Raw genomic sequence first — 15,779 nt, forward strand, 5'->3', positions numbered from 1 at the left:
CAGACCTGGAGCAAAGCCCAGCACAATGGCCACTAAACCCAACAAAGGACCTAAAGAAGATGTTCCCTCGACTTCTGCCAGGACAAATCCTTACCCATCCACTTTGCCTTTGGTGCCATCCAGGATCTCAATTTCAGCTCTGTCAGTCACACACCAGTTAACACTGGACTCCTTGGTTTTCCCAGTCTGTCTCGTGGAATCATATACACTGACCCTGCCCACCTATGGAAATCCAGAGGAATAGGTCAAAAGGAGACATCTCTTTCAACTGTGGATATGGAGACAGGGACCGATGGGTCCAGGGAAAGACAAGTAAGGAGGGGGGAATAAGCTCTTTTCAAATGAATTCCATAAAGATCTGAAGTGGTGGTGCCATTCTCCAAAGGATGGACACTCCCCAAGATGAAAGGTATCTTCCCCTAACCCATTCAAAAAGATATGGTTTTTGTTGTGATAGGGCTGTTTTTAAAGGGAGATAAAAGTTACAGCACCTTAGGATGGTTGACAGTATATGGAGGCTTTAGGCCTTCTCGGAATGAACTTTCCTCTTTGGACATACGACAGCAGATTGCCCGTGTCAGGTGGCCCTGGCTGTACAAGTAACCTAAGTAACAAGGAAAACATGAACACACATGCATTGGCAAATCAGTCCATCAAGTATTTATTAAATGCTAGCCAACACAGGGTTTCTGCTATGAGCACTCTTCAAAGGCAGGTGGGGACCTGTGTCTAAATCAGACACTTGTAGGCAGGAAAGCACCTTCCTGGAGGGTCCCCAGCTGCTTCACTGTTGCGGATTACTAGCACAAACACTACATAAAGACACCCCCAGAATCAAAGACTACGAAGCCTAAAGAAACAATACATTGCACCCCAGCTTCTGCATTTCTTTAACTTCTCTGGAAGGAATGTTAGTGGGCTTTAAGATTTTTTCACAATGGCAAAGAGGGTACACAGAATCAATTAAAGCGTCCTCTGTAAATGGGAGGCTTCCCACTCCTGCCAGACAATTGCAGAATGCCATCTGCCAGGGTCCAGGCACTACCAGCTCATACTTACCCCAGAACCAGAGCCAAGTTCCTTACCCAGAGTGACTGAGCTGAGATAAATAGGCTGCAAGAAGTGGGAGAGCATCGCCCCCTGCAGGCCAAGCACATTCCAACGAAGAATCTTGTCGCTGCAGGACATGGTGCGCAGCCTTTCTCCATGCTGAATGCCGTCCCATGTGGGCAGGATGTCACTTGACTCCACTGGGATGGTACCTTCTCCTGTTAAAGGCCAGAGAAGGCGCCAAAGGTAGCCCCTTCAATCCCTCTGAGGTGCCAGCCCCCCCCATCCCCTGACATGGCACTTCCTCATAACCTGCCCTCTTAATCTCAAATTGCTGAAGGACAAAGATGTGAGGATGGGGCCTAAAACTTGGGACCCTCCCTCTGTCCCCACCAGGTCAGGAGACTTGACCAGAACCCATTCTCAAAGCCAATGTTAAGGCAGCGCACTGAGCTCTGAGCCAGTATCCCCGCTCACTTAGCACAATCCCAAGGTCAACTTAATTCTCCCCCCTGCCCTGATTCAGACCTCTCAATTTTACCACAAACCATTCTTATTTATGCATTTTTATCCATTCCTTCTACCTCATGCTTCCAAAAACCACCAACAAGTTCAGCTAGAACTAACCCCATTGTTTTCTGGCTTGCTGAAGGACTACAAGAACTGTGTCTCACTGAGGGAGAGGACTGTTCCTGTTGTCTCTTTGGGGAGGGAGAAGACATGGGGGGACTCACCATTTTCTACCTTGGTGCGCAGCTTGCCTTGTTTAGGGTTTTCGAAGAGGGGCTGATGCTGTGCGTCTGTGAAACTGTCTGGAGGATCGCTGCAGGTCTTGTCGAAGAGAGCGCCATCCCCACAAGGGGCAGTGCTGAAATAGAGAAGGGGTCTGCTGGGCTCAGGCTGCCTCTCAGGTTCTTACAGGGACAGTTGGAAGCTCAGAGTCAAGAGATCTGGATTTGTGCCCTGTTCTGTTACTTGCTAGCTATATGACTCTGAATAATCATTGAATCTCTGAACCAGTTTCCCCATCTGTAAAATGGGAATATGAATACATGATATACTTTCTGTATGGGACAGTGAAGATTAAATGTAGTACTATATAAGACTTTAAAGTGAGATGTAAATATGGACTATTATTTTTGTCTTATCAAATCAAACATAGAGACATAAAGCTACTTTTAAAATCTGTAGGTCAATTCCATGGGCAGGCTCAAATTTCTAAAAGATAGGACCCTTATTTTATTAATTTAATGTAGAGAAGATTATGAGCAACAAGATGAGGCCCCCAGAACCACAGGGACAGAAACACTCCTTGGAATCAGCCTCTGCATCTTGAGGTGGGTTGTGCAACAGTGTGAATGTATATGGCTGTAACGTAAGCTCTATGCACATGGATGAGCAAGTGTGGGTTTCCACGGCTGTGTCTGATAAATGACTCCCTGCTGGTAAGCGTCTGATGTGTGGACCAGCTCAGATGACCACTTATGTACAATTCGGAAAGCCCATTACACACAGGATTGCATTTGACTCTCACAATGACAGACACTGGCAGGTAGATCTCTTTCCATTTTGGTCAGGAGGAAAATGAGTCTTGGAGCCTTGCTCAGGGCCCCAAAGCTAGGAGTGCTGGAGACGAGCTCTAAAGTTGTGCTGGGGCCTCTGTCATGTCAAGGAGCCTTTGCTAAGGACAAGGCAAACTCAGAAAAAAAAACAAAAAACAAACAAACAAAAAAAACACACAAGCAAGGATGGCTAACATTCACCATAGAGCTTATTGGATGAATGGCTCAGGGTGATCCATACCAACCTGATGTAAAGGTGGAAAGTTACATTCTTTTTTATTTGTAGCTTATTCCCATGGGCATGCTCAAATATACTATCTTTCCAAGACATGGAACTGTATTTCATTAACTCATGGTAGAGAAACCTACAAAAGAGAAGGAGATTAGAGGTAGAGGTCCTACTCCTCTTCTTGATTTGTCTGAGACAAATGTGTCTTCATGAACCAAACTTCTCAGTTTTCTCCCCAGCTATGCAAAGAATTTCAGAAGGCTCATGAGGCAAAGGAGAGAAAAAATTTCTAACCATAGTTTACAAAACTTGGTAAAACAAGGCAAAGCTACCTGCTTAATTTGGTTTTGATACTACAAAGGCCCAATGCTACAATAATTGAAGAGAAAAATCTTGTCTAAAACTGTAGGAGTAGATATTCCCAAGTGAGTGGTCAGTACAGTGCCCCATGCCTACAGATCCCCCTGGGCTCTTACCTGGCATTGTACTTGGCACATAGGGGGTGCTGAACTGATACCAAAGGAATAGGATCTCTGAAAAAGTGGTAGTTTTTTCTTTAACCAATTCCCCCTTGTCTGGGTCCCAGGAAGAAGCTCACAAAAGACAAGGGCTCCGTTCCCATGTGGCAGCTTGGCTCCACAGCACTTACCTGATGAAGCCCCTCCTCGAAATGATCTCTGCATGGCAGTCATTGACCGTCTCCCCCTTTAGACTCAGTTCTTCTCCCTTTACACAGCGATTCCCTATGGGTGGGGACATGCAGAGGTGAAATCCAAAGCAGTATACCCGGGACCTCAGAGGCCACCTAGCTCAGCCCCTCACCTTTACGGAAGAAAGAGCAGAGGCCCAGGCATTAAGAAGGTGCCTAAGGGGGCACCAGAGAGCCAGGGATCAGCCTCGGCTTCTGTAACATCAAGTGCACAATTCACAGACACGCATGCTACAATGTTGAAACTGAAAAGTGAATTTTAAAGTGCCAAACATCCATAAGAGCCAATCTTTCTTCAATTGATTTTTGCTTTACAGAACATTTTGATGGAAATTCATTTCTTTTCTCCCCTACAATTTCTTCTATTTATGAGATAATTTTTCTGCTTTCCATAACTGAATTGTCATTCCATTTTCTTATTAAGTCAGTTTGCCTAGGAACATAATAAAAATCAATTTTTGTCTATGGTCTAGCTGCGTGTGATATGGAATGAGTAAATAAGTATTTACTTTTCTCTAAAACATTAAGTAATGAATCCCTTTTTACCTACTTTTTACTTTTCCTACACATATCTATACATCTGATTCTTTTTCTAGCCTAGTTCTACTGATTTATATTTCTAGTTTTTGCACAATACTGATTTATAACATATTTTAAAGTCTAGGAAGAAAAATACAAATTTCTTTCACACTATTCCCCCACCTCTATGGCAACCTCTAATATTGCTGTTTGCACCTGGATTTCATTGAGATTTAATCTAATGCTAAAAAAGAAACTTGCTGGTATTGTGTTTAGTGTTGTTTAGTACAGTATTACACCTGTGAATTAATTTAGTGAAAATGATAGTATTCTCTGTGCTGATATTACCTATATGAATATTGAACTCTACAATTATCCAATTTTCTTTTATCAGTTAACACAATTTTATTACACTCTTTATAAAGATCTTATATGTCTAGGTAAATTAATTCTCAGAGATTTACTTTTTCTTGTTTTAAGCAGTTTGTAATCAGTCTTTTATTGGTAACTTGTAAGAATATGTCAATTTTATGGATTTTTTAATTTTGCAACTTTAATGATCCCATTACCTCAATATTTTAGACCAATGTACTAGGTAATATTCATACCATCTGCAAAAAAAAATTGAGTATAACTTAGTTACTTATGTTAATTTCATCTATATTAAATATTCTAATTTAGTTTTCTGGCCTTAAGGTACCCACATTTTATTGTACTAAATAAAAATTTCTCTATTAATGTACTATTATATTTTAAAAATATTTTTTAATCATGAATGGCTAATCTATTGAAGGCCTTTTCTAGATCTGTTATTATAATTATATGATTTTATGCTTTTCCTCCTGAACGTTCCATATTAATTCCCCCCGCCCAATACTGTGGCATTCTTCTGTTCCAGAATACACTGTCATGATAAATGACTTTTAATGTGCTATATTCTGCTATTTTATTAGTATTTTATATATTATTTTTACATTTATGTTAATCAGAATATCCTAAAAGTCTTTTAAAAAACTCTTGTTTTACCAAGTTTTTATAATTAAAGACCATCTATATTTGTCTCAAAAAAGAATTAGAAAGCAGATATAATATATAATTTATATTTCTTTTGCATTTTTGATTATTTGCTTTCATTTCTAATTTCAGTGACATCTTTTTTCTCCCCTCTCTTGATTTATTTTGCTAATAGTCTCATCTGTCAATTAATTGATCATGTAGAGAAACTAGTTAATAAATGTTTAATTTATTAACTAAGTATTTTTTTCATCTTCTACTCTGATTTTTAGGATAGTTCTTTACCTCACTTATTTTTGGACAATATATTACTGTTCCTTTTTTTTTTATTTTACAAAAATTAAAAAAAATTACAGTTGTAATTCAATTAGTCTCTTTTCATTCAGTGTTACAAAATTACCTCTAAGAACTGTTCCAGCTAAATCCTACAGATTTTTAATAAGCAGCATAAATCTTCTCTTTTGTCTTTAATATATTATTGTTTTCCTAATTTCTACTTTACCCCAGTAATTGTTTCATGGACCATTTTTTGGTTTTCATGTAATTTCTATATTTAGAAGCAGATGACCTTAGAAGGGGACAGAAGAACTAAGTGGATGCTGCTGAAAGCTGAAAGTTTTTCTCCCCATTGTTCTGACTGGTTATTGTTGTAGAGGCTATGACTTCCCTTCACCCTGCTCCTACCTTGTATTCCCCATAATCATTCCTTTTTTCTTGCCCTGTCCCTTTCTCCCAGTCTATACAGGAATCCTTCCTCTCATTCTTTTTGGCTCTCTTTCTCTAGGCCTGAGGCAGTACATTTTTTTTTTTTTAGCAGTTTATAGATTTCGTCAATAATTTGATACCGGGGACTCCAGAAGACACAAGCAATTGCTCTCTTTTGGGTTTGTTTTTCCCTCCTTATTTTCCCTTTCCATCAGTAGCATTTCAGCAGTTTTGTGATCCCTTGTTTGGATCTACTCTAATATCCTCTTAGAAGTTTCCAAATATAAAATATTTAAGATAAGATTGAGGGGGACGGGGTAGGTACTACATAATACCTAATCATCTTGGGTGTGTAGGAAAGTACACACGAGGGAAATAACACTGGATTTGGGAGCAGAGTCTGGGCCAATCCCCACTCTGCCAAAGATGTGATCTTAGACTAATTATTTAATATCTGGGTCTCAGCTTCCAAATAAAAGGATCTTTAAGAAACCTTCTAAAACCCTAAATCCTATTACTTCTCATACTAAATTATTCCTAAAGTAAAATAAAGCAAGATTTCTTCTCCCCACTTTGGGAGCATTCATGCTTAAGATAAGTCTCTCCTTGATAGAAGACTATCCAATAGCAAAGAAGAGGAAAGAAATCTTGAACTGAATGAAATGAAAGGCTGAGATGGGGGGTGGGTGGGAGGGTGCCAGTCAAGAGCAGTCCTGAGGGAAGGGCTGGGAAGGGGGCTGCACATACCTGTCCCGAAGCTGACCACAAGGCCCAGGTCGTCATCGCTTTTCTTCATGATGATGGCGGCCAGGATCTTGCGGCCAAGCAGGTTGTGCTGGATGGGCGCAGTGAGAGAGCTGAAACACTGATGGCTCAACATGGCCACCTGATCATGGAGGGTACTACCAGTCAGAGGAAGCTGCAAGACACGAGGCTGGGTCAGGACCACAGCTCTCCCCTGGGGAGATCCTACCCTATTCTAACATATCCACCTTAAAGCCAAAACAGGAAGATGAGTGCTTTGGAAACCATTCCTTGGATGCTCTTAATGGAGGTAGGTGGAAAGGAATAATGCAGAGAGCATTTTTTTTTTTTATGATTTTTTTTTTTTAAAGTTCTAACAATACTGTATGCTATTGTCCTTTCTCCCTCCATACCCAATACCTAACTATCTGTGGATCACCACGTGATGCCTCTAGGCAGGGCCCTAAACCTCCAAGGCTACCAGAAGAAGAAGGAGCCACAAAAGCTGTTTCCAGGAGGGTCCCTGTGGTTACCTCTGAAATGCCCAGGCCCCCTATGCGCTTTGCCCTTTCCGTCTCCCCAATCAGGACTCGCAGGGCTGCATCAGCCGCCTCTTGCTTTCCCTGCTTCTTGCTGTGTGCGCTGACAGCTGGGAACCAGCGACCCCCAACCTTTGCCTGGTAAATGAATCTGTGGGATTAGAAACAAGTGTTGAAAGGCATCATCAAACCTGGTCAGAAAGCCCTGCGGGTTGTCTTTTAAGACTCTAGGCCAGGCTTTTAATAATTCCGAGAGGTGTTTCCTCATGGCCACAGTAAAAAACAAGTGTGTATTAGAAGCAGGACTTGAATCCAGGTCTTCCCAACTCCTAGTCCAACCTTGTGTCCACTAGAGCAGGGTGGGGAATCTTTGTTTTGCCAAGAGTCATCTGGATATTTTTAAGTCACTCGAAGGACATGCAAAGTCATCAACTCAAAGAGTCCAGCAGTGGGAGGGGTGCTGAGCAGGGCCAGACACTCTCCACTCTGGCACCATTGGCACTGAGTGCCTATTAAACATATAACACATTTAATTTGAATGAAGAAAAACTACAGAAATTTTTAAAAATTGGCATTTGTAAAAAGTTCTTATATTGAAATACAAATGCACCTAACATTCCAAAAATTCCTTAAATAAGTCGTATAAAGAAGCTATGAACTTCTGACCCAAAAGGCCTCCATTTCAATTCACTTGAATATTTATTAAGTATCTATTAGGGTACTATATATATAGTTTCATCCTGTTCTAAATTAAACACTAATTTTTTGACTATTAGAAAGAGCAGAAAGGCAGAAATGCCTTTTCTCTTTCCAAAGATACTAGGCAGCTCAGTAGAACCAGAGCACTGGGAGTAAGATGAGTTTCAATCTGATCCTAAACACTTACTAAATATATGATCCTGAGCAAGTCATTTAACCTGTGCTTCTTCATCTATAAAATGGGAATAATAATAGCATCTACTTTTCAGGGCTGTTGGGAAGATCAAATGAGGTATTTGTAAAGTTCTTTATAAAGACTACTTATTACAAGTTACTGGTTCATACTTTACTCTTTACTCCCTTGTCTTGCCACCCCAGAGATTATGATCTTTTAAACCTTTCAGCATCAGAAACTTTTGATTCTTGGGTTCTGTTGATTAGATAAATGACAAGTCTTTTTTTAGACTATTATTTCAAGATAATCCCAATCAAGTTTAATCCTACTCCAAACTGGATAGCTTCACTAATTGTCCTTCCAATCTTAACCATTTCTCTCACTCCACTCCAACAAAGTTCTGGAACTATAGTCAAATAAATTCTATCCTAGTTCCAGGATTCAAGGTTATCAATCCACTCCCGAATGGCCTCATTCACCATCTCAGTAATTTGTTGGCTCAAAGTACCTCTTCCTTAGTCAATTTCTCCCCATTTATGAGATTTCTTCTATTAAAATGTAATCTCCCTAAAGACAAGGGAAGGTCCTTGTTTTTGTAATTATATTGTCAGAAGAGTGTTGGGTACAAGGTAAGCATTTAAAGGTACTCATTCAATTTGTCCCCCACCAGGAGTCAAGGAAATCATGTAATTAAATGTCTGAATTTAAAGTCATCAAAGATGAAAAGGTAAGTAAGAAATTTTATTCTTTTAAACTTTCTCAAAACCTTGCTATGGCATGCATATCTATGAATTTACACACCTGTACAAGGGTGCAAGACCCTCCCTCCTCCCGAGTCACTGACAGTGAAATCCTCAAAAAAGCAGGGATACTATCTATTGAGAATTCCCAAAGATGACTGAGATGGATGTGGAGCTGGGTGGCAACCATTCTGGCAATTCACCAGTAGACCTTAATTTAACAATTAAGAGATCCTTCCTCTTGACAAATCTTTAGATCAAAATAGAATTGCTACCTTCAATTTCACTAAATATCAAAAGAAATGGGATAAATGACTTGCAGGAGGAGGAATTGAAGTTAAAGAAGGCTATAAAACAGTGCAATAATGATTAAAGTGGATTAGTCATAACACTTGGTTTTAGGTACATTATATCCTTGAGCTTTCCAACAACTCGGTTAAGAAGGTGATCTTATAGTTGTTTTCTATGAGGCCCAATAGAAATCAACAGATTCTTATTGGTTTAGAAATATTAAAATGTATCCCTGCCTTAAGGAGTAATCTCTTAAGGTTTCTCCAGTCTGAAGGCTAATCTGAAAGGGGGCAATCTCCTGACGTGGCTAATTTTCAAGGCTGTTCTAACACTTCCTAGAAGGCTGTGATGCTAAGTCTAAAATCCATTGAAGTTTGCACTCTCCTTCTCAGAGAAGACCTTTCTTTTCTAGGTAATGAACACATTTCTAGGCAGGCAAGGACTGCTACTGGAACCCCAGGATACTCACTTGGGCTCATGGGGAGGTCCAGATTGGTCTACCAACTTGAATTCTGCAGCAAAGCCATTGGACCGGGCATATTCAAAGAGACCGCTGATAGGGTTGGCATTCAGGTATTTGATAAGATCCCCAACCTTCTTTGCCTTGCTGGGTGCTGGCTCTCCTAGGCCAGCAAAGTGTGCAGGAGGATCACTAAAGTAGTCAATGTTTTGCTGGAAGAAAATTGATCAAACAAAGAATACTCATCATTGCTGGCAAGTCTTACCAGGGCAACAGGGGCCCTCTGAGGGACCAAACAGTTGTAAGTATATACCTGCCTGCTCCAAGGGGTCAGGTTAGGATCTCCACAGAGAGCCTTCACAGCCACCTCAGCTGCCATCTGTTTTGCTGCCTTCTTGCTGTTGGCCATCATGGTTGGAAATGTCTGACTCCCCATCTTTACACAGTATTTAAACCTGGCATAGGATGTAATTCAGTAGAAGAATCAAAACTTTTTTTGAGGGAAGACACAAAGCTTAGAACTCTTGAGTCTGTCAGCCTTCAGACAACTAGATACTTAACTTAAATACTATCTAAATATAAGAGCTATCTTTTTTCCATTTGCAGGTCTAAGTTTTGTCTGGCCTTAGAAATTAAGTGTTTCTTCTGAGGAGGCAGATGGTTCATTCAGCTTCCTCTTAGCTCAGCACCAATGACTTCTCTGCCCTGTACTGATCTAGTCCTTAAATCCTTGTCCCTGTCACCAACTTCCTCTCATTTTTCTCCCCCACTGGCAGCAGCTCTGCCACTGAGACCCCATATTTTACACTTCCCATTCAGAAAAAAGACCACCTTAAGAAATGAAGCAATCCTTCACTGGAAAGATCTGACCAAAGCTCTGGCTACCACATAGGAAACCTAGGAAGAATGTGGCTACTCTCTGCATGGAGCTAGGGAAATGCATGCTGGAATTCCCATCCACAATCTCCAAGAACAATTTGACATACTTGGGATCGTGAGCTGGGCCTTCCTGAGATATGAGGAGGAATTCACAGGTGCTCCCGGATTTTTGCACATGCTCCATCAACACACTAATGGGGTTCTTCCCAAAAAGGAGGCTTGAGGGGCTGATGGGAGAGGGTTCACTCTCTGGAACTGAAGGCTATACAACATAAGAAAAAAGAACAAGAACTTCATGACCACAGCAACCAATACAAGACAGCCAGATGAAAAAAGACATGGTGGAAGGTTAGGATGCTTAGCCCACAGTTAAAAAATGGAAGGCAGTTTGGGGGCTCTGTATGCCCCGGGGTGTTGCCTGAAGAGGACAATGCAAAGTTCTGACCTGAATCAAGACATGCCATGAAAGCAGAGCCCTTACCTTCTCTGGTACTTCCTCCATAGGACCAGATAGTCCTGGCGAGGACCCTTCCTCCTGGGCTCCAGACTCTTGGAACAGGACTGTCATGGCTTTTGCAGCAGCATCTTGCCTGGCCAGCTTCTTGCTGCCAGCTTCTGCTGGAGGGAACCGTCGGCCACTGATCACAGCCTGGTATTTAAATCTTCATGGAAAGTAATTAAATGTATGAATGCTCACCTGAATGGACTCTCCTCCCTTCTTCTATCCTTCCTGTCTCAGGAGTATTCCTTTACATACAATTCTTCATCTGGGAATTTTCTAAGCAAATGGGGCTTCTTGACTTATGGGTGGAGATAGAGAAAGGATCATGGGAAACTTGACTATTGTTTCTTGAGCTAGATGTCAGAAAACTTGAATTCTTTTAGTAGCTAAACACAGCAGTTGAAATGAACATTGGATATGGTGTAGAAAAACTTCATATCCTCTAGCTATCTGTGACTCCTAGTCCAGGGCAATTAACCTTTCTGGGAGTTGGGGTTAAAAAAAAAATCTCTCCCCAAAATCCAATGACCTTGTGGACTTTGACCAGAGGAGCTTATCCAAGTCAACTGCACTGGAGATACCCTTATGTCTCTGCAAAGACTGGAGACAGGCTTGATGGATATCTAAAGCTACATACAGACAAGTGCTGGGGGAATCTACTGTCTCTAGAGCCAGAAGGCCAGCTAGCTCAGCTCCCTTTTCACAGTTTAAGGACCAGCTAAGTTATACAGTCACATGGATACTATCAGGGATAGAATGTGAACCCAAGTTCTCTACTCAAAAGGTTTTTCTACTATGCCACAATGCAGCTCCTGTTTCCACATTTCAGAACCCAAAGTGCAGCTAATATCTTCTATAGTCCAAGACCACGATCCCCACATACCAGCTGGGTCCTAAGTACACAGCCTGCCATGGGATCTGGAGGAAAGATCTCCTTTCAGCATTTAAGGCATTATAAGGTTCTACTGTCTCAGTGTTAAGCTTGACATTAATAGTAACTTTCCTTGGGTATCCCCATGAGCTTGTTAAAACATATGTTCAATGCATCAGGAGTCCTTAAGATTTAGTTTGGATTGCTTCTCTCCAAGGTGATACAATCAGCCTGAAGAGGTCCCCAACTGAGTAGGATAGTAGAGAGATCTCTTCAATTTTTTTCTCAAATGGAGAATTTATTTTCAAAAGATTAATTTTTCAGTTTTCTGTGCCTCCTGACAAATATGAACATGGCAATAATGTGCCTTATAAATAGAACCCAAGAAGAGGTAAACTGCCTTAATTATTAGTGGCTTTAGGGATGAGGGAAGAAAGGATCCTCCTTTTCTTCTCATATCAAAAGAAATAGACTTTCCCCCTAAAATGAGAATGGGAGATGAGACATGACTCTTTTTTATTTTGGCTAGATACCTATTATGCTGCCTAGAATGAGAAAATTTCTCTTGAGTATAAACAGCACTCCTATCAACCTTTAATTTTACTGAAAAAAAAAAAATTTAATAAAGGGAGGAAAAACCCTGTCTGGGAACAAGAATCTGCAGTGTAATTTTTAGGCATCAAGAAAAAATCAACTCCTTATAGTGGCTCTGCTTGGTTGGTCCTCCTTTGCCACAATTCTTCCCATTCTTCTCTAGATCCAAGTGTTTGCTTTCCATTTCATTCATTCACTTTAAGAATCTTTTCAGGGAAGGAACCATCCCAAAGATTATGCCAGTTTAGTTTCTGAGACTTTTTTGGTTTTACATGTAAGGGGCAAAATTATTTTCAGTAGATTATATATAGCAGGAAAGACTGAGCTATTGATTTCCGTAAAGGAGGTAAGTAAAGACAGAACTGCCTCCTTCTGACATAGGGACAGATGGGGCACATTCTTCTTGATACTTGATTCTTATTGACACAGATTTAGCAGAGTGTAGATTATGGACCTGATATTTAGCAGCACAATTCATTTTAACTCTGTCCATAGTCTCTTCATTCCTTAAATGATGACAATTTTTATTAAAAACAAAGCACGTAAGTTGGTTTGGGAAATAAATACAGTCAATTTGCCATCATGTGTGGCTCTAGAAGCCAGGTAAATAAATGAAACTAATAAACTTCCAAACAAGCTTCATTTTAGCCAATAAATTTCTTTTTTAATCAAAAAAGCTGATTTGGTCAGACACTTAACACTTCCTAGCTGTGTGACCCTGGGCAAGTCACTTAACCTCAGCGGGGGGTGGGGGGGTGGGGGAGCTGATTTGGGATTTATTTCTCCTCCTTAATCTCTGGTGTAATGATTAAGCTAAATGACCACAAAATGGCAAAAGGGGAATAGAAAAAAGCATGAAAAATTAAAAAGCCAAAACACTTGAAGAAGAATTTGATTTATCTGAACCATAATCAATGATTAAATAAGAGTACGAACCCAACTTTCATTCTACTAAAATTATGAGGCTAGTGCCCCAGTGTATCAAGCACTGGACCTAGAGTTAGGAGGACCCAAGTTCAAATCCACCCTCAGGCAATTACTACCAGTGTGACCATGAGCACCTCACTTAATGTCTGTCTGCTTTAGTTTTGTCACCTGTAAAATGGGAATGGGAATCATAATACCTATCTCCTAGGGTATAAATAAAATGAGATATTGCTAAAGTGCTCTGCAAATTTTAGAGTGCTATAGATTAGAGATTAGCTTTTATTTTTTGCTATATTGTCTTACCTGGGTTCGTGTGATGGACCTGTCTGTTCTAAGAGTGTGAATTCACAAGTTTGGCAGGTGAACTGAGCATATTCTAGCAGTCCACTGATTGGATTTTTTTGTCGGCAAGCTGTCAGTTTCTTGATAGCTGTGAACTGTGATGAAGCACCAACACGGGCCATATAGTTGGGTAGATCCATTATGGTCTGCAGGTCATCTCCATGCTTAATGCTATTTAAATCATCTGGGATGTCATCTGTGGCCCACTGACCATTTTCAACTTTCACATCTAAGAAGCTATTGTTTCGTAGTCGGGGTTCCTCAAACAATCCTGGGATGTCCTCTGACGACCCCGATGGAGGCCGATGTCCATTCTCAACACTTTCTTCTTTCCTATTGGCTGGAGTGATGGTGCCATCTGAGTTATCTGTTTTGGATCTATGGCTGCCTACTGGGACATTTTCATTTTTTTTAAGTTGCATCCTCTCTCGCTTTTTGACTGTCAGTGACCACTTAGGAGGAGCAAATCCTTCTCTTCTAACATCTCCTTGCCTTTCCAAATCAAAGAGTAAGGTATTGACATCTCGAGCCTTGGCAAGACCAATGTTTTTGGCTAAGTTCAGGGCAGAGGAATCTGGAACATCATATAAGTAGGCACAGATTTTCTCCTTGACCTCAGTCATGTTGACAAAATCAAGCAGATCTTCTGAGTCAGGTACAAAACTTTTGTCTTTGAAGTCCAAGCTGGGGTTTTTATTTGGACCCTTTTTGACACCTTGTCTCAAAACTTGGTTAGATTGTTTCCAAGCATGGGACTGGGTTGGGATCCTCCAGCCAGGAGGTGTGCCTTCTTCCCTGTGTAACTTCCCCTGCTTCAGCAGATGGTACAAAACTCGATTTACTTCTTTCTTTTGGACCCCAAGTTTCTTGGCAAGATCATAGACTGTAGCAGACTGTCCTTCCCTAAGTTCCCCTAAAAGCTCCAAAATCCTTTGTTCCTGATCTTGATTGATAGACAGCTGTTGGAAATTAAAGGTGAGCTTAGCCACCCCTTGCCTCGATGTGGCCCTGCCTCTTGGGGAAGGTGAACCTTTCCAGGGCGAGGGATTGCTAGGAGATGCCCTTACAGCATTCCAGGTCCCAGGCTGCCTCACGCCAGCAGGTGGTCCTGAGAATTGCGGCCTCTCCCTGGGCAGAAAAGATGATGTTGATGGCTGCTCCCTGATCAGGGGCACTTCGGGGAGCTGTCCCCTCAGGAACTCTATTTGCTGATTTCGAAATCTTTCAGGATAGAACCCCTGCCCCAGCTGCTGTCTGGATTTGTTGTAATCATAGCCTTGGACCTGATGGTTACGGTGTCTGTCGAGGGAACACCCCTGCAGGACAAGAGATGGTGGGAAAAAGGGCCAGTTAGGACAGTGGCCCTAAGAGTGGGTGTGCTTGACACCGGCCTCTGCCTGAAGTGGCACCCTGCTCAGTGTGCTGCCGGCGGGCCACGGAGGCTCAGGGCTTCTGGGATCGATCTGCCCCCCTCACAAGTGCTGCAGAGAGCCCAGACACAGGGAGTCAGAGGGACGGGAAGAGAGAGGCAGAGAAGAAAAGACAAGTGGGAGTTCAGGTAGGAATCCCACCCCCAAACCAATGAGCTTCTGGCAAGAGAACGCAGGCCTTATATGAAGGGCTTGGGCCTCCCTTCTGTATGGTAGATAGGCCTTGTCACGAACAATTTTACCCCAACCACCAAAGTTCTCCATGGGACTGTATTCTAAAATTATAAATGAAAAGTAATCATCAGCATCAGAGACTAATAGGAAATTTATTCTTTGTTCCACACTCATTTTACTCTATTATTGAAGCAATATACTTTTTTGCTGTTTTGGTAGTACATATTATTACTACCCATTTCTGGGAATATAGGTACTAAATACAGTCTCTGTTTGGAAACAGACATTTACACAAATCATATTCTCAGCCTTACTTTAAATTCTCAGAGGGCTGAATAATAACTCTTAAAATATAAGCTGTTTACACTTTGGTGAATTTTTGAAGTGACATATTTTCAAAATGGAAAAGTTCAGTTCTTTAAGCACTTTTCAGTTTGCAAAAAACAACAACAACAACAACAAAAAAAAAAACCCTTAAAAAAAATCCAAATTACTATTTTCAAGGAAGAAAAACTGCCTGATAGACCCAAGATGGGGATAGAGATAAGTCAATAATATTTATTCTTGAATTGCTCAAACTCTTCATGATCACACTGACCCTCTTATGTAGGCTTTGTTATTTTA

The 15,779-nt window shown here is 41.1% G+C and overlaps 1 protein-coding gene across 4 annotated transcripts in view; it reads right to left on the reverse strand.

Moving 5' to 3' along the window:
* ADAR (adenosine deaminase RNA specific) overlaps positions 1 to 15,779 on the reverse strand; it is a 33,225-nt gene that overhangs the window by 9,240 nt on the left and 8,206 nt on the right. For all 4 annotated transcript variants that reach the window (XM_074262159.1, XM_074262163.1, XM_074262162.1 and 1 more), the window contains exons 2-14: positions 13,513 to 14,867; positions 10,797 to 10,977; positions 10,423 to 10,577; positions 9,750 to 9,891; positions 9,446 to 9,648; positions 7,066 to 7,222; positions 6,536 to 6,707; positions 3,491 to 3,584; positions 2,858 to 2,977; positions 1,785 to 1,918; positions 1,086 to 1,268; positions 492 to 604; positions 95 to 222 (exon numbers count right to left, since the gene is read on the reverse strand). In XM_074262159.1, coding sequence (XP_074118260.1) covers positions 95 to 222; positions 492 to 604; positions 1,086 to 1,268; positions 1,785 to 1,918; positions 2,858 to 2,977; positions 3,491 to 3,584; positions 6,536 to 6,707; positions 7,066 to 7,222; positions 9,446 to 9,648; positions 9,750 to 9,891; positions 10,423 to 10,577; positions 10,797 to 10,977; positions 13,513 to 14,867 — 3,137 coding nt within the window. The remainder of the gene's footprint in view (positions 1 to 94; positions 223 to 491; positions 605 to 1,085; positions 1,269 to 1,784; positions 1,919 to 2,857; positions 2,978 to 3,490; positions 3,585 to 6,535; positions 6,708 to 7,065; positions 7,223 to 9,445; positions 9,649 to 9,749; positions 9,892 to 10,422; positions 10,578 to 10,796; positions 10,978 to 13,512; positions 14,868 to 15,779) is intronic.

This window comes from Sminthopsis crassicaudata, chromosome 4 (assembly GCF_048593235.1).
Source record: "Sminthopsis crassicaudata isolate SCR6 chromosome 4, ASM4859323v1, whole genome shotgun sequence".
In the NCBI taxonomy this organism is placed as follows: domain Eukaryota; kingdom Metazoa; phylum Chordata; class Mammalia; order Dasyuromorphia; family Dasyuridae; genus Sminthopsis; species Sminthopsis crassicaudata.